Raw genomic sequence first — 22,861 nt, forward strand, 5'->3', positions numbered from 1 at the left:
TGGTCAAGTGGTCAAAATCTCCATAGGGTCCGTTTTCAGCCTCCAGCCTACCGGTCACTTCAAAGGAAGATAATTTATTTGATTATTCTGTACACATGACCAGTGATAAATAGCAGCTTTAGAAAAGATAAACCTGTATTATTAGGGTATATATTATTAAGGAGTTCACATGCTTATTTTCTGCTGACGGGCAGCACCATGCAGTGTATCATGAGGGAAATCAGGGAATATAAGATTTTGGGATGTGGGTTTAAATAAAAAGAAATGCAGTTTCACATCCTGCTTTTATGCACCTAATTTCAACTAATGAAGATGGGCAATGCTAAGGGTAAATAGGTTGTATAAATGTCTTTATGTCAGCAGCTGTCCTGGGACCTGGGTTGAAAGCTATACACTGTAATTTACTTAGTAAATTAGACCTTATTCTGACCTATAGAAGTCTAATGAAAAGGGGTAGGGGTTCAAATTAGCTCTACTGAATATTGACATTATTAATATTTCCAGGGCCCTTAGATATTTAGTATGTTAGGAGCCTAGTTGGCACCTTACTTTGTGTGAATAATCTGAATCCATTTTGGGTTTTAAGTCATAGTTCCTACTTAATTTAACTGGGCCACTAGATATTGTATTTGAAGAGCCCAGTTGGTGCTTATGGTTCAGATGACTAAAGTTCTGACAGTTTAACAATCAACCATTTTTCGAGCCTGGTTTTTTAGTCGTCTGAACGTGACTGGTCAAACTTTCGCTGCCTTAACTTGCACCTTCTTCGGAAGTGGCTTAAAACCTGACGAAAATAGTAAAGCCAGCTTAGTTTTGTCGTCTGAACACTACTGGCTAACATCAAGCCGAATATATCTGAGAGTGTGCATTTGTCAAAATAAATTCCCGTCATTATTACCTACGTCATAATGCACATGCATAATGGTATTATGACCTCTGAACTTCCGAATAACTTCCGAGGTGATGTAAAAGCTGGAACGTATGTCCGTGTGAATACTCAACAAAAAACAGTAAGCCGGCATGGAAGAATGTTGGTAGTTAAGTTGCCTTAACTTTAGTCGTCTCAACCGCACTAATAGTTTCTACTGGAATAATAAGAATTATGCAGACAATTAATTCCAAGACAAAATCACAAGCAGTCTTTGATGTCCATATTCCTTTTTCTTGCAATTATCTGTCCTACATGTCTACAAATTTGGGTGTAGTATTATCTAATTCCTCTATATTCTTTATGATTCCCATTTCTTCATAATTCCAATAAAAGATTCCAGACCAGAACCAACTTAAAGGCAGATGAAAATAACCAATACTGATAAAGAATTAATTCTAGTCAAATTGAATCAGGAAATATGGGTCAGTTACAGCCTAGTCAAGAGAGACAAGTAACAAAGATAAAAAGATCTCATCAAATTAATCAACTATCCGTTATTTGATTACGTGAATTTCCCTCTCCCGAATTCACAGCTCTTTCAACCTGGAGATTCAATTTTACGCCTGATCAAACATAAGTTCAATGCTAGCTACTGACCAAACATGGCATTTCTCTGGTGTTCTGACAGATTAAACATACATTTATAATGGGCACAGCACAAAATTCTGATCTCTCCCAATTCACAAGTCTTTAACTAGTTCAAAACCAACTACTGACCAAAAATGGCACCATCCTGTTATTCTTACAATAATAGATTGGAATTGATAAGAGACAGCTCACAACTGACATATAACATATAATAAAACATATCCTAATTGAAATAAAGTTTTATGTCCAAATTTTATGCCACAACAGCAGCATTTGTCTATTCATCACATATCCAAATATCTTTTAAATTTTCAGAGTGTACATTGAAGACTGTAGAACACAGGCATTGGCTCATAGTCTCATCTAATGACTTCACATTTCACTTGGATCACTGACAAAGGGAAACTGGGTTGATTGTCCAATTCTGATGACTTTAACAGTCTTTTTCAATGTCAGCTCCTCCAAACTGCAGGAGGAAACTGGTTGAAAATTAATGACTAAAATAGTCTATTTTTAATGGCAAATTGAAAATGGTAAAGTATAGCAGAAAAATACATACAAGAGACACTTTGAACATTCAGATTATCAATTTTCTGGCACTTCATCGGAACAAAAAAAAGACTTTAAAACAATGGCGTCTGCCAACAAGTCTAAATAAAATACTCTCTAATACCTTTTACATAGCCTCCAACCAAAAACAATATGAGAGTGGTACATACAAATATTATTAAATATGAGCAGTCCACTTTGATATTGTGCTATTTTTATGTAATAGTCAAGCAAGATATTCATGCTTATCCAAGCAGTGGCATATTTAGGGGGGTGCCGACAACCCCCCCTCCTCCTACTCCTCCCCACAGGGTAAAAAAATGAAAACTTCTACTATCACTGCCAAAATCATGCTGGATGATAAGAAAATGTTCCTGGTGGAGGCCACCACCCTTTAAAATCTAAATGGGGAGAAATGGTCCTTGGATGCCCCCATCAGCCATCCCCACCCTGGCTACACCTCTGCATCCATGTCTGATTTACATAAACAATAACATTCCACATTATTTTTATTTAGAATAAATAGTAACTGAAATTATACAGACTAAACTAACATTGTGTTAATTGTTATTTAATATTTCCAGATACACTGGAGGGTCAGAAGAGTAAAACTACCTAAATATAAACTGAACTGCTTGTGGTTTGAATGAGACCCAAGAAGACCCAGAAGAGCTGGAATACCTCTACTTTACTATACATAGTACAATAAACAAATATTATTTACAACATGGAAATAAATAACATTTGTTGACAGAAAGTGATAGATGTCCACTCAGTGACCCCAAACTGACCTTTGATGGATTCCCTGAAGGCTTAGAGTAATGAAGATTTTAATTCATTAAAGGACTGGAGTGATGCAGAAGATCTTCACTGTTACTGGGTAATGTAGCAGACACAATTATCAAATGAGAAGACCGAAATTAATTTTATTAATATTCCCAAAACAGCCGAATTCTGTTGAAAAAACATGAAACTTAAAGAAATACTACCTCTTAGAATGGACAAAAACCTTTTAATTCTCAAACTTGGTCAATAAGTCAATTTATTTTATCAAGAACACTGATATCAACAATTTTAATCATTCCACTTAATGTCAGATTACTGTGGTTTTTGCAACTAAACTGTTTATGATGTCATTATCAAAGGTCCTTAAATTCTATTAGTAGCTGTTGCAATAGTGACATCATAATAATATTTCGTTAAGGATTTTCTAAAATTACAGAAACCACAGACATCTTGATTGTTCCTGGATTATTCTTACCCATTTACAGCTCAACTAGAATTATGAAGGAAGATGACTTATTTAAGGTCACAGGTCACACCTTGACCAAGATAAGAACCAATGACCACCATTTGCTCAGGGTAATCAACAATTAAATACAGTTGCTCCTATATTAGTGTACAAGACTACAGACAATCAGGACAGAGAAGAATAGAATGAACATCTTGAACACACTTCCTGTAACTATGTTATTATCAACAAGCTATAAAGTCTATTGTCACATGTTAATGAAATGTAAAACTTTGAGACCATCAAGCAGAAGTGATATGGGGGGGAAATAGAATTATGTTAGGATCAGTGAAGATTTAACATGTAAACAATAAATGTTAATTAATTCAAATGAAGCCATTTATCTCACTTTTCCTGTCTCGAGTCATTACTTCCAGCAGAGAAACACCACTAAATCACACCCTCATTCCAGACACTGACCTTTTATTACCAGCACAGCCCACAAAGTTATTGTTGGGAACCCTGGGTTGATTTGTAGACAATTTAAAGTATTGAACCAGTTTTGGTAATGATTTGAATACATTAACGTGTTTAAAGGAAGAAGTTCACCAATTAAGTCAAATAGTATTAGTGTTCACAGCTCACCATCAAAATTTGAGTTTCAAATATCCATGTGTGTCCAGAATTATCCACATTTGAATATTAAAATGACAAGTTCCCTTTTCTTGAGTCTTGACCATATATAGAAAAAAACATATATAGAAATAGTGAGTAAAATTCCTAGTTTGAGGTAATTTTGAAGGAATTTTTGTTCATTACTAGTACTTCTGAAGACTATATATATATACAGTCTCTCCCTCAATTTGTCAAAGTAATGAAACCCTGGATCTAAATGACACATATACCAGAAGGTCTAAAATGAGGAGGCATTGAAGAGGGACCAGGTCCATAGGAATAAGAGGGGGAGGATGTGGGGCTTGACACCCCCTAAGAAATTTCTGCCCAGCCCCAACTCTACCATATGAATGTCTTGTTAGTCACATAGTCGAGGCCCCAAATTTGCCAAATTTTTGAACAACTTAGCAAATGGATTATAGTTTGAAAAACTGAATAAAATAATATAGTATTTATAAAGAAAATATTTATCTAAGAATGTTTATTGTGTAAGAATTCAATTGTTTTGTTATGAATAGAAATATCTGGTACACTTGTTAACATGACAACTCCTACACTAGGTTTATATTTCTTTTAGTTATCTATCATTGTGAAACCAAGTTTGACCAGAATTAAATGGAGTAAAATTCTATATCTTACTTCTCTGAGAGATATTGGGTTAATACATTAACACCATGCAGTGTGCAATAAGAGACACCAACTTTAGACTTCAATCAATCACACTCAAATTATCTTACAGAATTCTCAACTTTTTATTTGTATTAGGGACATCAATTTGCACCATTCTAATTATTCAGTTTATGACATCTGTGAGTGAGAAATTCCACTAAAAAAATTAGCATTAAAACGATAGTATGTCTTAGAATGAACATAAAATTTAAGTTCTCAAGAATGGTATATAGTCATCAGTGAACTTACCTGGTGTTATAAAGTTACAACAGAATCCATGTAAAATCTAGAAAATTTGAAAATTCATAAAACTAAGTAATTATTGAAAAATGCTTAATTATAATAATAAGTGTTTTTCAATAGTTAATTGCATATTTATGGATAATTACTAAGTTGTTTGGATTTATAGGATTATATAAGGTGCCTGTTGTGTTATTATTACACCAGGTATATCTACTGATGAATAAATTCTTAAATTATGTTCATTCTAAGACATAGTATTCCTTTAAATAATGTCACCACTGCCAAGAATTTTAGATATTAGTTGCAGCTTTTGCAATAATGACATCATGAATACTGTTTCTGTTTCAATGAAAATCAATGCTAATCTCATCTCTGATCTATATAAGACAAGAGTTTTCAATCTTTTATATTTCTAATACACCTTCAGAGTCCATGATAGATTGTAATACCCCCCTTCTCTTTATAATTTCATGATTTACTCTCTTGTTTCAAGATGGAGAATATAAGCTGGCTGGCTGAATGTAATAGAAGAATTGTCACAAAATTCTATGCTAGACTGAAAAACGCTTATTACCCTCAAAAACTTTCTTAATTACCCCCAAGTTGAAAATCCCTGATATAAAACTTTAAAAAAACATCTTAACAAGCACTATAAATATCTACAGTGTGTAGCATGGGGTCTTACTTTCGTCCAATCAAAACTACTATTAGCTTTTCTAGCTCGATCCCAGACCTGGTTATTTATGTTGTCCCTAAAATATTCTTTATATTAATGTTATCTCATAAAAAATTCATAACTTGTGACCTACTAGCCTATTGAATCAACAATAATCATACAGGATTGTATTGTATACAATGACCTTTGACCTACACAAATCTGAAATACCTGAAAGAAAGAATGATGAATGTTTTTGACATGTCAAAGGTCAAACTAGAATAATAAAAACTTTTGTTGACTGTGTAAATAATGTTACATGTTTAATTTGAATATCATTCAACATGAAATAAAATAGTGTTCTACTTTACTAAACCTAATTCGGCCCACAGTGTTCAGTGAGGGAAATTTTGAAAAGACAGTGGAATTACCCTTCTCTTTTTCAATTTTCAAATATAAAGTGATCTTTAACATGTACATGTACATTCTGTAGCATAAGGGGCAATGATTAATTGTCCGATACAGACAACTAGACACTTTTTCCATGTCAACATCATCACTGACGAAGAAAACCAGTCGAAAAATTCAAAGCATAGTTAGATATAAGCTGGGATTAAACCCCGGATTTTCAGCTAACTCCCTTAACCCACTAGTCAGAAAAAGCAGATTGGAGACAAATTTTTATTGACATGCCTTTCAGTAATATTTTCACCAACTTTTAAGTGTTTTTTCTGAAAGAATGAAATTTTTGAATTTTTTAATTTTATCAAACAGTTATTGTACCAGACCCTGCCCTAAACAGAGAGATGAAATTATTTATGATTTGTATGTGATACGAAGAAACAAGACCAAATAGATAACTATCATATAACATATCTCTACATATATATATATCTCCTCATCAATATCTCCACATCAATATATTCAAATGATATTCATTATACTTTCTGTCACGCTGTTTCACGTCAAACTAGTTGATACAGATATCATCAATTAATATTATATATCAAAAATAAATAAGTTTTACCTCCTACTTCTCTGCACATGATTGGGTTTTTGAAGACTCACAATACCATGCAGTGTGCAATAAGGGAAAGTATATTTTAAAAGATATCATTAGAATTTAGTTCATAATAAACTATGTCAGAATTCTATTTCAAAATTCATCTTAAAGATTTTAATACCATAGAATGTATCAGTTAAAGGGAGAGGTGGGGCATTTTCATGGGTTGCTTGGACCTTCAGAGGTACTAAAACTGTGTGAAATTTAACTTTTAATTTATTTTGTTCACAAACTTCAAGTTACTTTAGACACCAAGACATGAAATGACGATTTAAAATAACTTTCAACCATAGATAATTATAGATACACTAAGATTTTTACAGTAATCTGTGAGCACTATTACTGACGATTTACTACGGTGCATCTGTCCCTTTAAAATATTCAACTTTAAAAAAGTACTGAGAGTCTCTGGATGAAATGAAAAGTTTTCCAGGGAAAGAAAAGTAGGATAGTCACATAGACAATTATAAATTTTCACTTTTTTATGTTTATATTAGGGATAGGATGTTTGAATTTATGTGTTATGTTTCTTTCATTGGAACTGGCTGACATTTTGCCAGGACAGAGGCAGTCTTCTCTTTTTCGATTTCCAACTGTTGAGAGATCAATAACATGCACAGTCTGTAGCACACAGGGCCTATTGTTATTTATTGTCCCATCTGATCAACTAGCTTTTTCAATATCAATATCCCCCCTGACCTGCATCACTGACAGGGGTAACAGATTTATAAAATCTGAAGGTATTAATTCACCTATGCCAGTAATAAACTCTGGCCTCTGTTCTTCAAAAAAAATCTTTCAATCAATTTTGTTGTAAGTATGGTAGGCCTATTTCTAAATGTGTTATTCCACATATATAATAAATTCTAATCTTCAGATTTTTTAAAGAACAGGGCCTCGTTTCTAAAAAATGTTAATCTACATTATTTAGAGAAACACTGTCCAGAACCCTGTACCTTGTAGCGAGCAACTGTCTGACTCACAGTGATTCTCTGTAGATTACCAAATATAAAAACTGGAAGCTGATTGATATTATGTAAACACAATGTAATTATGTATAAAGGTGAAAACTGAAGTGTTATAGTGATATCAACTATCAATATATATATATATATATATCTATATACAGGTGTTAAATACTGGATAATAATATCTTAACAATCCACTTATAACAACACTTGCTGTACAACATTCTTGGAAACTGAAAGACAAGTATAAAGGTTTACAAAAGGTTTTTATGTGTATTGGGGAACCTACTAGTTACACTAACCGAGTTTCCACAGAGAATTGTAAAGTAAAGCTAGCTCAGAGTATGCTTAGAGCCAGCTGTATTGCCTTTATTGCGTTGCGTTTACACTGAGTTTAACTGGTTCCCAAACGACTTTGGCCTCGATCACAAAATCGCACATTATTGACCACTCATGATGTACAAGTCTACTGTTGGACAAGTAAGAACTTTTTGGACAAGTAAGAATTGCAATAGACTGGAAAGACCAGTCTTTTTCCTAACGAGCCGGCTTTTTGTGTTTCAAATGGTTAAGTGAAAGCCGGCTTTAAGCAAGCTTTCAGTTGGACCCCAATAAATTGACGAACGCAAAAAGAAAGGTTTTCGGTTTTCCTAACCGGCAATTTGTCCAGTGGAAACACACAAAAGCTAGCTTAAGGTCGGCTTTTTCCTTCGGTGGAAACACACAAAAGCTAGCTTAAGGTCGGCTTTTTCCCTCGGTGGAAACACAGTTACTGATATTACTATTACAAAAGCTGTTAATAATATCTAATGGTCTTTGCGATAGTGACATAGTAAAATGTGTAGTTTCAGTCGAATTGCAAGAGCAACAGATGTCTAATTGAAAATTGGAACAGTGCAAATTGATGCTATCTGTTTCCCCAACAGGCCTACATCTTTAAAGTTTAGAAAACATCTTTTTCATCCCTTTAACTCAGACATTTTGTTCACAAGACAATGTTTGACATCAAAGTTAGATTTTATACTATATTATACTAAGTGAAATGATACATCATGATACAACAAGATAAGCATAGTATGTTAACATCAAAGCACCCCATGCCCCTTTCTGATGGGTTATTATGACTTTTTTATAATAACAAACATAAGTTACAATTTTATATTTAGTACTAGTAATGTATTTTATAATAATTTAAAATCTATGTTAGTAACAATGTTATATTTATATGTTATATTTAGTACTAGTAATGTATTTTATAATAATTTAAAATCTATGTTAGTAACAATGTTATATTTATATGTTATATTTAGTACTAGTAATGTATTTTATAATAATTTAAAATCTATGTTAGTAACAATGTTATATTTATATGTTATATTTAGTACTAGTAATGTATTTTATAATAATTTAAAATCTATGTTAGTAACAATGTTATATTTATATGTTATATTTAGTACTAGTAATGTATTTTATAATAATTTAAAATCTATGTTAGTTACAATGTTATATTTATATGTTATATTTAGTACTAGTAATGTATTTTATAATAATTTAAAATCTATGTTAGTTACAATGTTATATTTATATGTTATATTTAGTTCTAGTAATGTATTTCATAATAATTTAAAATCTATGTTAGTAACAATGTTATATTTAGTACTAGTAATGTATTTTATAATAATTTAAAATCTATGTTAGTAACAATGTTATATTTAGTACTAGTAATGTATTTTATAATAATTTAAAATCTATGTTAGTAACAATGTTATATTTAGTGCTAGTAATGTATTTTATAATAATTTAAAATCTAAGTAAGTTATATTAAGAGTTATAACAGATGTTGATAGTTAACATAGCTGACCCTGTGACATCATACTTATATAATAGTTACAGTGTTAAAGGAATACTACCTCTTAGAATTTACATAATATATTAAAATCTCAAACTTGGGTTAATAAGAGTATATATTCATCAGTTGGACTTGGGGAAACTAACATGCAATAACTAAAGAATAGAATGTTTATATAAGATGAAATATCCAAGTAACTAAGCATGTTTCAATAATTACTTAGCTAAATGAATTATAACTTAGTTTTATAATTATTACTTAATTTTATGGATTTATGTGATTAAAGAGAGATTCTGTAGTATAGTTTTGACACCAGGTATGTCCACTGATCAGCAAAGATGAGCTAAGTTTACAAATTTCAATCTTTTGGTCTTTCTGTGAGGTAGTATACCACTCACATAATCTAAGTTTGTCTTCTACCAACAAAGCAATAATTTTATGTTGGGTCACCAATAAGCTTTACCAGAAAAAATAGTATTTCACAAATGTTACAATAAAAAGGATTGTAAAGAGGTTTTCTAAACTTTGTATGTGTATTGGGGACACTGTTAGCATTGATTTCATCATTCCAATTTAAGTCGGATGTCTTTGGTTCCTGCAATACCACTAAACTAAATGTTTTAAGACACCTATATAGCAGCTTTAGCAATAAATAGTGCCATTATACAATGCTTTGCATCTGACTGGAAATTGATGTTAGATTAAAAAATATAGAAAATCTCTTCACAATCTCTTTAACCATATATCCTAATAAACATCATATTTTTTTACTCTTTATCAAGCATGTAATATTTCTATAAATTCTACTCAAATGGTAAAATTTATAACAACCCCTGCTGTTTTAAATTCAGTCAAATAAAAAGTTAAATACTTCCAGATCTGACAAGTGTAAATATTCAGTTTATAATGAATGAAACAGGTGCTATTGAGTACATGATGAATGACAATTGAATGCATAAGGTGTGAATTGACACATTTTGATTCAAATCTTGGAGAACAAGTTGAATATTTTCATCACATGATATATACCAGTACAGGTGTGATATTGTCACTGTTTATAATATATACCAGTACAGATGTGATATTGTCACTGTTTATGATATATACCAGTACAGGTGTGATATTGTCACTGTTTATAATATATACCAGTACAGATGTGATATTGTCACTGTTTATGATATATACCAGTACAGATGTGATATTGTCACTGTTTAGGTATTTGGGTGTGAAGGTATGACACCATGTCAACTTCCAGAGGCAATGAAACATGCTTCAGAATTTTTTTTCCTGCCAAAGGATTCAACCTAGGGCACCTCATCTCCTAGCAGACGACAAACTAACTTGCTACCGACTGAGTTATTTAGGGCCAGATATTTTATAAAGGGCTATTCTGCTTTCCTCAAATTTGTGTCCACTATACACCAAAAGCAAGAGAAATGTGTCTCTCCATGTATCTGAAAGTAATATTTTAACACCAACACTTTTTAAGTTTCGATATGATTTTTTGGAAGCTGTTAGAAAAATACTGTACGAAAATTTTGCATACTGTCCCCTTAAATACAAACAAGCCCTTTTCTTAAAATAGAGCATAATACATGTATCCTTATATACAATATAGCCCATACAGCTTATAAAGATATGTCCATTCATGTTTAATGCATGAGCACTTGTTATTCTTTATAAATGTTCTAGATTAGAAAGGTAATATATATACATGCATGACAGAGCACAGTGAAATCTTTATATAACTAAACACCCTATTTATCTCTAGATATTAACAGTAGGGGTGTATGAGTATGAATTAACAGGGGTGTATGAGTATGAATTAACAACAGTGATTGAATACAAAAGTAAAAACTTTACTTATATAACAACTCATATGAAAGACAGAAAAAACAAATACCCATTTTTCACTAGGATGTTTTTTTAAGAGGATAAATCAGGATACTTTTTACCAGCTGACAAAAACTCTTAGCATTGATCTTTCTGTGATTGTCGGTCGAGATATACAGATGGGTTAACAGGAATTATGAGGAAAGATAACTAATTCAAGTTCAACAGACTTTTACATGCCGATTGCAATTAGAACCAACGACCATCATTTCTTAAATGTAATATTAATGGGCTTAGATCCAATTATTGAACAGAAAATTCCACACCAAGACAAATCTGTTACGTTTTATAACTTTTTAAGGGACACTGATAGCCTTGATTTGCATCATTCCAATTTTCAATCAGACATCTTTGGTTCTTGCCATTCCACTAAATCTAAGGACCTATCGTTTAACTGAAAACTGGAATGGTGCAAATTGATGCCCTCAGTGTCCCCAATAAACATTAAAAAATTACAAAATCTCTTTACATTCTCTTTTATACATAAATGCATATTGAAAATAAAACAACGCAAAACAGTTGGTTTGATTAAAGAGTATATTACAATAATAAAATATTTTCACTGTTACAATAGTCCTCAATAACATAAATAAACCAAGTAATAACAATCCAAACCTCAAAACAACATTTTGGCGAAACATTGGTAGCTTTTTCACATCAAGAAGTATATCAGTATTTAGTGAGTAAGTATTTCACAATGAAAAATAGTATCAGGTGTCTAGAAGAATAAGCATACCCTGTCTGGTGCCACAACCATCATAACTGCTCAACATACACAACACAAAATATAAATTGGAAGTGCCAAGAAAAAAAAAGTTCAAGGGACGTATTATATTATTACAGAATATCATCCAAGACACCTTTTGTTATAGCAGTATGCATAGTTGTGTTGGAATGATCATAATCCCTTTAAAAATACTTATTCATACGTTTTAAACGTAGTTATATATAGCCCACTCTTGTATACACTGTATATCACATACCGTTATCCAATATACCTCTATAATAACATTTTATATCCACACGTGGGGGCAATAACTTATCGATATATAACAGTATTTGCAATATTCCACGGAATAACAGTTATTCGTAATTGATTGTATGCAAACATACAAGTTTGATACCAACCGTGTGAAACAAGGTATGTTTTATGAATTGGGGGTAAAAAAAACTTGACTGGGTAACGAATTTAAAGTCCTTACCTTCGTTTGCAAGTGCAGATTCAAATGTCACATACCAACTAAAAACTGCTAAAATCAAAACATTTCGGTATAATCCAAGCCACATTTTGGCTAGAATTCACACAAATGTGTCTCTTCAATTCTACTCCAATGCTAACATGTGTAGTTTGGGTAACATTCGCGTATTTGAAAGGTAAAAATCGCCGTTGACTGACACTATAATGTTAAAACGTATTCCTTGACTGACATTCACTACTGAAATCTTCCAACAGTCCAACCAAATGATGTTCTCTCACTGAGGTCATGACGTCACAGATTGTTACTATAAATAGCCCAACTCGCTAGAAAACCCCTAGTGCGTGTTAAAAAGTAATCGGGGATTAAAAGTTTTAATAATATGATAAAATAGGCGTTAATTCGTGATAATAACCTAATGATAAGTAGTTAAGCTGAGGGCGTAATCAGGAAGCCTTGTCTTCAATTGTTTTTTCAATCAAATATTTATATGTTGTACAATGTCCAGCAGGTAAACTTGATCTTGTTATATTTCCTACCTGGTCGAATTATTAAGTCTGAAGAGATTATCTTGAGATCAGACAGTCGCAGTGGCGTTACTAGGATTCATAAAAGGAGGGAGGGGAGGGGGGGGGGGGGGTATATCCACTGGCAGTGGCGTATTCTGTGGCGTGAAGAAGGATCAAGGTCGGGCATGTCATGGCGTTTGGACAATTACAGTAACTGCAAGATACTTTTAGTTCAAATTTTAAGATGTGTAAGAAACTTGCTAAAAATAATCAAACTGTGCCTTAATTATGGCAGTCGTTTTACTTTTAACATAAAATAACAATAAAATTAAGTCAAGGTCCAAGGGAAACATATCTCTAGATTTTGGTGTAATGTTTTTCTTTAATTCGAGCACATGGAACCCTTGTCTCATCGGCTGGAATGCAGAAAGCTCACTCCTACTATAATAATTCAAATAGCATTTTTATAACAAAATTAGTTCAGGTCATTAAACTGCGATTCAAAAATTGAAATCATTCAGGACAATAAGCTACGTGATTTGTTCAGAATATTTTATCAAGGAAACTTTTAATTATTTCCAGTTTCCTCCCTGAGTTATATAAAATACACATAATGTAGACAACGTTTCCGACACGGTAAGATGGATGTACAGGCAAAATTATCAAGATGCAACACGAAAACAACTTGGTTACATAGAATATAGACGGTGTGTCAGACACGATAAAATAGGCATACAAAAACACCCTGGGTTACATAAATTATAGACAGTTTGTGAGACACGATAACATAGGCATACAAAAACACCCTGGGTTACATAAAATATAGACAGTGTGTCAGACACGATAACATAGGCATACAAAAACATCCTTGGTTACAGAAAATATAGACCATAACATATATAGGCATACAGTCAAAGTTATCTACATGCCATGACCATGTATTCTAATATAGCATACTCGAGTGACAGTAAAGAAGTTTTCTAGTTTTTTTTATATGTATTGGGGACGACTCTTTCTGCAAAATGTGCTTTATCACACAAGGCCCTTCAAACACTTAGTTTTAGTGGAATTGCATTAACCACAGACCTCTGATTGAAAATTAGAATGGTGCAAATTGAGACTATCAGTGTCCCTATTACACACACAGGGGGCCTCGGTTTTTTGTCCTATCCGTAAGACTAGACGCTCTTTCAATGTCTTTCAAAAAATCAGAAAGCATTAACTCAATCTATGTTGGGATTGAATCCTGGACCTTCGGGTTAGAAGAAAAGAGGTAACTGAACAATTTAATCAAAAATTTGAAATAGGTTTTATTTCTAAGGATTATAGCCACATTCAATTTCAAAGAATCAGCTTGTGAAAGTTTGTGAAAAAACTGCACACTATCTTAATGTTGTTAATCGAATTTCATTGGTTTTTTTCCAGGAGAATTTGTTTGTTTCTGGATTCATAACAGTACAAATCTAACAGAGATAGCTCATATGTAAAGCGAAGTAACTACAAAAAACCCCAGAAAAAAAACAATTAAGCTACAGACTACATTCCAGACGGCTCTGCTACATTCATCTTTAGTTTCGCTGTAGTCTGAAGTCAAGGGCAGATAATTATTTCAAAAGCTCTTCAACTGAAAAGGGGAAAAAGTCCTCTATGGATGTCAACATCCGGTTTGAGATTTCAAATGTCCAAAGCAATCCTATGTGACATCTATGAATGCTATATTTTCATTTTCTACTCGTTTATTGAGTAGAAGACTCTCAAACCAAGCTGTAACACTGACCAGCATGTCACACGTTTACGTACGGTCTGTTCCTTACGAGGACAAAATCCAGATAAATGTCGGATACAATAATAAAACTTACAATTTAGAAAGACGAAAAGATGAAGAGTGGACGAAATCAACAGTCCGTCTGCAAACAAATATAGAAAAAACTTTGAATAACGTTTCAAGAAAGAAAAAGAGAAGAACAGGCGAACCTGAAGGACCTCCTCCAAAGAAAGCTATTCATGTTTTTCTTCAGAGAAATGGAGAGACTTTGGATGAAAATGTTCCCAACGTCGACGCTTGGAATACTGGAGTCGACCTCGTGATTGGTGATGACAAATTTCAAGTAGAAATTAATAGACCCACTGTTAAACTTTTAATTTTACCTAAAAGTATGTTGTCTGGATTTTTAGTATTCCCAAGAATTGAAACAGAATTTAGTAATTCAACTGATAATGAGTTTATTTGGTATAGAGAAACCAAACCATCTGCAGCTAACAATGATCTTCCTACTAAAAGTTCTTTAGAAGTCAGTCGAGGTTTTTTCTACACACCCACCAATGCTGATATTGGTTATAGATTAAGGATTGGAGTAATTCCGAGGAATGGAAATAGAGTAGGTAGTGAAATGTATGTTGTTTCTAAGTTTGAAGTGGAAGCTGGCCCTGGTCTTTGCCCGTTTGAAAATCGACATTTGTATACTAAGGATAAGAGTGCTGAAGGAAGGTGAGTTATAAATTTTAGGCATGTTGATTGAGCAATCTCATTCTTATTTTGTTTGGCACGTTACTGTACTTCATGAATTGCAAATTGAGTTACCATAAAAAAAAAAAAATGCCATGTGAAATAATTATGGCTTTAATAATGAATTTAGAAATCAAAGTCTCAAACTCGGTCAATAAGAGTATATTATGTTCCTTAGTTGGACTTACCTGGTGTCATACCTATACAACATAATCTTTTCATTATCGGTATCTGATAAATTCATAAAACTAAGTAACTACCGTATCGTATCGAAAAACGTAAAAAATTTAGAAAACTTTGTAGTTTTCATCAGCTGTTATTTGTTGACTCGCAACGAAAAACAAACACACTCTTAACTTCTTGGACAAGAAGCTTGAGGAATTGGAAAGAAATGACTATTTTCACGATGTCTGGCTATGGATTTTAATAACGCTTCTATTTTGAGTTAGGGCTTCGTCCCTAATTTTTTGGCCAATTTTTGTGGCCAATGGCCAATTTTTATGGCCGGCCAGTGGCTGTGTACAAAGGAAAGAATTTAATTATGAATTACAATATTATGACAAAAAACGATATTTTCTATACAATAGAATCTCTCATAGGCTCAGAGTACATTCTTGAGATAAAGATGGTGCTATCAGGAACGTTAATATAAAAAAAAATTCAATATAATGGAATTTTCATGGTTAACTGTTTAAAATATTTTAAAATATGGCCAATTCTTTCAGATAGAAATATGAATGAAATTTTTGGTGCCCGTGAGGAGCTGAGATGCCAATCTAACATATTTAGGTGTACAATGGGGAGAAAAACTCTTTATTCCTATAATTTCTCAATATGGCCAGTGATGGATATCCAATATGGATAGACGAAGCTCCTACATGGCCAATTTTTGCACAGTCCACAGTAATGGGGGTGGGGCAGATTTTTAAATGGAATTGGCACAAACTCAATCACATAGCGCCTTCAGGCCTGTGAATATCTCCAAAATTCCATCATAAAGGTATTTTCATGCCTAAATCTGTCACTGGCCAGGCAATGACAAAGCCCCTACATGGCCAATTTTTTATATATGGCCAATTTTTTCCTATGGTCTGCTATGGAATTATGAATGACATTTTTGGTGCCAGTGAGGTCCTGAGATGCCAATCTAACATATCAAAGTGTACAATGGGGAGAAATGCTCTTTATTCCTATAATTTCTCAAATATGGCCAGTGACGATTGTCCAATATGGCGGACTGGCCAGTCAAAGACGAAGCCCTTACATGGCCAATTTTTGCACAGTCCACAGTAATGGGGGTGGGGCAGACTTTTGGATGGAATTGGCACAAAGTCAATCACATGGTGCCTTCCGACCTGTGAATATCTCTAAAATTCCAAAATAATGGTATTTTCATGCGTAACTGTGTTACTGGCCAGTCAGTGATGAAGCCCCTACATGGCCAATTTTTGATAAATGGCCAATTTTTTCCGATGGTCTGCTATGGAATTATGAATGATATTTTTGGTGCCAGTGAAGATCTGAGAGGCCAATCTAACATATTTAGGTGTACAATGGGGAGAAATGCTCTTTATTCCTATAATTTCTAAAATATGGCCAGTGACAAATATCCAATATGGCGGACTGGCCAGTCAAAGACGAAGTCCCTACATGGCCAATTTTTGCACAGTCCACAGTAATGGGGGTGGGGCAGATTTTTAGAAGGAATTGGCACAAACTCAATCACATGGTGCCTACAGACCTGTGAATATCTCCATAATTCCAACAAATGGTATTTTCATGCTTAACTGTGTTACTGGCCAGTCAGTGACGAAGCCCCTACATGGCCAATTTTTGAAATATGGTCCATTTTTTCTTATGGTCTCCTATGGAATTATGAATGACATTTTTGGTGCCAGTGATGTCTTGAGATGCCAGTCTAACATATTTAGGTTTACAATGGGGAGAAATGCTCTTTATTCCTATAATTTCTCAATATGGCCAGTGACGAATATCCAATATGGCGGACTGGCCAGTTAAAGACGAAGCCCCTACATGGCCAATTTTTGCACAGTCCACAGTAATGGGGGTGAGGCAGATTTTTGGATGGAATTGGCACAAACTCAATCACATAGTGCCTTCAGACCTGTGAATATCTCTAAAATTCCAATATAATGATATTTTCATGCGTAACTGTGTTACTGGCCAGTTAGTGACGAAGCCTCTACATGGCCAGTTTTTGATGAATGGCCAATTTTTTCCTATGGTCTGCTATGGAATTATGAATGACATTTTTGGTGCCAGTGAGGTCCTGAGATGCCAATCTAACATATCAAAGTGTACAATGGGGAGAAATGCTCTTTATTCCTATAATTTCTAAAATATGGCCAGTGATTGATATCCAATATGACAGATTTTTGGATGGAATTATCATTCATAATTCCATAGCAGACCATAGGAAAAAATTTACTATTTATCAAAAATTGGCCATGTAGGGGCTTCGTTATTGACTGGCCAGTAACAAAGTTAGGCATGAAAATACAATTATGTTGGAATTTTAAAGATATTCACAGGTCTGAAAGAACTATGAGATTGAGTTTGTGCCAATTCCATTCAAAAATCTGCCCCAGCCCCATTACTGTGGACTGTGCAAAAATTGGCCATGTAGGGGCTTCGTCTTTGACTGGCCAGTCCGCCATATTGGATATCCATCACTGGCCATATTTGAGAGATAATAGGAATAAACAGCATTTTTCCGCATTGTACACTTAAATATGCTAGATTGGCATCTTAGGACCACTCTGGCATCAAAAACTTTCTTCATAATTCCTAAGTAAACCATCGGAAATTTATCAAAAATTGGCCATGTATAGGCTTCGTCATTGACTGGCCAGTAACACAGTTAGGCATGGAAATACCATTATGTTGGAAATTTGGATATATTTAAAGATCTGAAGACACTATGTGATTAAGTTTGTGCCAATTCCATCCAAAAGTTTGCCCCACCCCCATTACTGTGGACTGTGCAAAAATTGGCCATGTAAGGGCTTCGTCTTTCACTGGCCAGTCCGCCATATTGGATATTCGTCACTGGCCATATTTGAGAAATTATAAAGAGCATTTTTCCCCATTGTAAACCTATATATGTCAGATTGGCATTTCAGGACCTCACTGGCACCAAAAATATCATTCATAATTCCATAGCAGACCATAGGAAAAAATTGGCCATATATCAAAAATTGGCCATGTAGGTGCTTCGTCATTGCCTGGCCATTGACAGAATTAGGCATGAAAATACCATTATTTTGGAATTTTAGAGATATTCACAGTTCGCAAGGCACTTTGTGATTGAGTTTGTGCCAATTCCATCCAAAAATCTGCCCCACCCCCATTACTTTGGACTGTGCAAAAATTGGCCATGTAGGGGCTTCGTCTTTGACTGGCCAGTCCGCCATATTGGATATTCGTCACTGGCCATATTTGAGAAATTATAGGAATAAAGAGCATTTCTCCCTATTGTAAACCTATATATGTCAGATTGGCATCTCAGCTCCTCACTGGCACCAAAAATATCATTCAAAATTCCATAGCAGACCATTGGAAAAAATTGGCCATTTATCAAAAATTGGCCATGTAGGGGCTTCGTTATTGACTGGCCAGTGACAGTGTTAGGCATGAAAATACCATTATTTTGGAATTTTAAAGATATTCACAGGTCGGAAGGCACCATGTGATTGAGTTTGTGGCAATTCCATCCAAAAATCTGCCCCACCCCCATTACTGTGGACTGTGCAAAAATTAGCCATGTAGGGGCTTCGTCTTTGACTGGCCAGTCCGCTATATTGGATATTCGTCACTGGCCATATTTGAGAAATTATAGGAATAAAGAGCATTTCTCCCCATTGTAAACCTAAATATGTCAGATTGGCAATTCAGGACCTCACTGGCACCAAAAATGTCATTCATATTTCCTTCGCAAACCATAGGAAAAAATTGGCCATATGTCAAAAATTGGCCATGTATAGGCTTAGTCATTGACTGGCCAGTAACACAGTTAGGCATGAAAATACCATTATTTTGGAATTTTAGAGATATTCACAGGTCGGAGGGAAACCATGTGATTGAGTTTGTGCCAATGCCATCCAAAAATCTGCCCCAGCCCCATTACTGTGGACTGTGAAAAAATTGGCCATGTAGGGGCTTCGTCTTTGACTGGCCAGTCCGCTATATTGGATAATCGTCACTGGCCATATTTTAGAAATTATAGGAATAAAGAGCATTTCTCCCCATTGTACACCTTAATATGTTAGATTGGCATCTCAGGACCTTAATGGCACCAACAATTGCATTTATAATTCCAAAGGAGACCATAGGAAAAAATTGGTCATTCTTCATTATCCATATTGGCTATCCGTCACTGGCGAAAGAAATGTTGAGAACTAAGTAATGATTCTATTCATTACACGCCTTTAGAGGCTTTATTTGAATAATGAAATGAATTACAAATTTTTCGTTTTTTGATTTAATTACAACAATTACAATCAATCCAAAAAATTAGTGTATCCATCGGCCACAAAAATTGGCCGGCCACTGAAGTAATGACGAAGTGTCAATTGTCTATTTTTGATGCTGAAAGCGAGGTTCATGACTCAAATTACGTCTTCCATTTATAAGATAGTGATGGTGGGTTTGTTTTGCAGCATTGTCCAACTTGCCGCATCGTGCCCTACTGCACAAAAACGACTTGTAAAACGAAACTAAAGATTTCTAATACAATCCGGAATGGCCATTTGTTTCATATGAAACGAAATATTTTAATCTATTGTCCCGCATCGATTTTCTTTTTATTTATAATTTGGACCTGTTGGGAAAATCAAAACTAGTTTTATGGTCAAATCTGGAAGAAAATAAATGTCAAGTTCGCAAAACGAACCCACCGAGATAGTGACGTCATGTGAGTGAATAGCCTATTTGATGTCATTAAACACTTGCTCAACACAGAGCTTTCCCTTTTCTCATACATGAGTGAAGGTAAACTTCATCTGAAAGTATCATTAAGAAACTTAATGAATTCCAATCATAATAATGTAAAATATGATTAGTTTTGAGTTACTAGGTTTGGAGAAGGAGACTTTAAAGATGTCAAGGTGGTGATTTTACTGCACTGACACACTGTTATCTTGTTTGTTTGCGTTATGAGCCTCGTTCTAGATTCAACAGGGATGACACGTGAATAAGGTTTAATGACTCAAAAGAATAGTTGTTGTATAACTATAAAGGATCATAAAGAATTGTTGTTATTATCTATCTATTTCAGTTTACGAGTGGTTTGTTATAATATACTAGCAGATGTGTATGCTGATACAGAATACACAAAAACTGTTCTGTTTCCCTACTGTCCACCTTACGCTCTCAAATACGACTACAGAAAACATCTTATTTTAAAAGAATTAGTTGGTAAGCTATCAAATGAATATATTTTTTTACAAAGAATGAAATTAATTTAGAAGGAAAGTGAGTCCAAAGACAGAACACCAAGACAGTCTGTAGTGCAGTTGGTTAGAGCATTGGAATCTGTTGCATGATGTCCTTTGCTTCATTATGTCAAACAAATGGTGGTCGTAGGTTCTAATTTTGGTCATTTGGTGACCTTAAATAAGTCATATTTCCCTATTATTCATGCAGAACTAGCTGTAAATGAATACAGATAATTTAGGAAAGATCAATGCTATAAGGTTTAGACAAGACCCAGCTGGTAGACAGGATCATTATAAATCTAAGTTGTTATCCTTGTAAAAAGTGGTTCATTCTTTCTTTGTAAACATTGTAAACATGATATAATTCCAGGGTACAATGGAGATGTGATATGTTTACAAGAAGTTGACGCCAAATGTTTTGATTATCAGTTAGTACCAGCATTAAGTGTTCTAGGATTTAAAGGAATTTTTAAACCAAAAACAGGTTCTTCAGAGGGAGCGGCTTTATTTTATCAAGAATCAAAACTACGGTAATTATGTCTTTTATAATCTTTTATTTGGAAAAGCCTGGGCAGTCTTATTAAACTTATTTATTATGTCTTTATGGATAACAATCACTTTATTTCTTAAACACAACGTTTCGACAAGATTATTTTTTTTTTCTAGCTTTTTTTTTCATATAGCCTCTTTAGTTAGGTACGCCCACATGAATATGTGGTCATATATTGTCGTCGCCCCTGTCCGTCGGTCCGTCGTTCCGTCAACATTTCTTGTGAGCACTATAGAGACTACAGTTTTTATCTGATTTTGATAAAACTTGGTGTGATGCTTTAGATTGATAAGATCTCGGTCAAGTTGGAATTTGACATATTTTCATGAACGGTTTTTGAGATATTGCCCTTGACTTAGAACGCCTTGAAATTTGTTAAAAATTGTTCGTGAGCAGGATTGAGGCTACAGTTTTCATCCGATTCTGATGAAACTTGGTGAGATCATTGGAATTGATAAGATCTCGGACAAGTTCTAACTTGACGCATTTTCGATGAACGGTTTTTGAGTTATTGCCCTTGACTTTGTTAAAACGCGTCAAAATTTGTTAAAAATAGTTCGTGAGCAGTATTGAAGCTACAGTTTTCAACCGATTCTGATGAAACTTGGTGAGATCATTGGAATTGATAAGATCTCAGACAAGTTCTAACTTGACGCATTTTCGATGAACTGTTTTTGAGTTATTGCCCTTGACTTTGTTAAAACGTGTCAAAATTTGTTAAAAATAGTTCGTGAGCAGGATTGAAGCTACAGTTTTCAACGGATTCTGATGAAACTTGGTGTGATCATTGGAATTGATACGATCTCGGACAAGTTCTAACTTGACACATTTTCGATGAACAGTTTTTGAGTTATTGCCCTTGACTTTGTTAAAACGCATCGAAATTTGTTAAAAATTGTTCGTGAGCAGGATTGAAGCTACAGTTTTCATCCGATTCTGATGAAACTTGGTGTGATCATTGGAATTGATAAGATCTCGGACAAGTTCTAACTTGACGCATTTTCGATGAACAGTTTTTGAGTTATTGCCCTTGACTTTGTTAAAAAGTGTTGAAATTTGTTAAAAATAGTTCGTGAGCAGGATTGAAGCTACAGTTTTCAACCGATTCTGATGAAACTTGGTGTGATCATTGGAATTGATAAGATCTCGGACAAGTTCTAACTTGACGCATTTTCGATGAACGGTTTTTGAGTTATTGCCCTTGACTTTGTAAACACACGTCAAAATTTGTTAAAAATAGTTTGTGAGCAGGATTGAAGCTACAGTTTTCAACCGATTCTGATGAAACTTGGTGTGATCATTGGATTGATAAGATCTCGGACAAGTTCTA

The 22,861-nt window shown here is 34.0% G+C and overlaps 1 protein-coding gene across 1 annotated transcript in view; it reads left to right on the top strand.

The window, feature by feature from the left end:
* The first annotated feature begins 14,674 nt into the window (after positions 1-14,674).
* The window catches only part of LOTGIDRAFT_201951 (hypothetical protein), a 24,153-nt gene continuing 15,966 nt past the window's right edge, over positions 14,675-22,861 (top strand). Inside the window, exons 1-3 of the mRNA XM_009054295.1 lie at positions 14,675-15,507; positions 20,822-20,961; positions 21,352-21,511. Of these exons, the coding sequence (XP_009052543.1) occupies positions 14,726-15,507; positions 20,822-20,961; positions 21,352-21,511 (1,082 nt within the window). The 5' untranslated portion in view covers positions 14,675-14,725. The remainder of the gene's footprint in view (positions 15,508-20,821; positions 20,962-21,351; positions 21,512-22,861) is intronic.

The sequence above is a fragment of the Lottia gigantea genome (assembly GCF_000327385.1).
Source record: "Lottia gigantea unplaced genomic scaffold LOTGIsca_211, whole genome shotgun sequence".
Lineage (NCBI taxonomy): Eukaryota > Metazoa > Mollusca > Gastropoda > Lottiidae > Lottia > Lottia gigantea.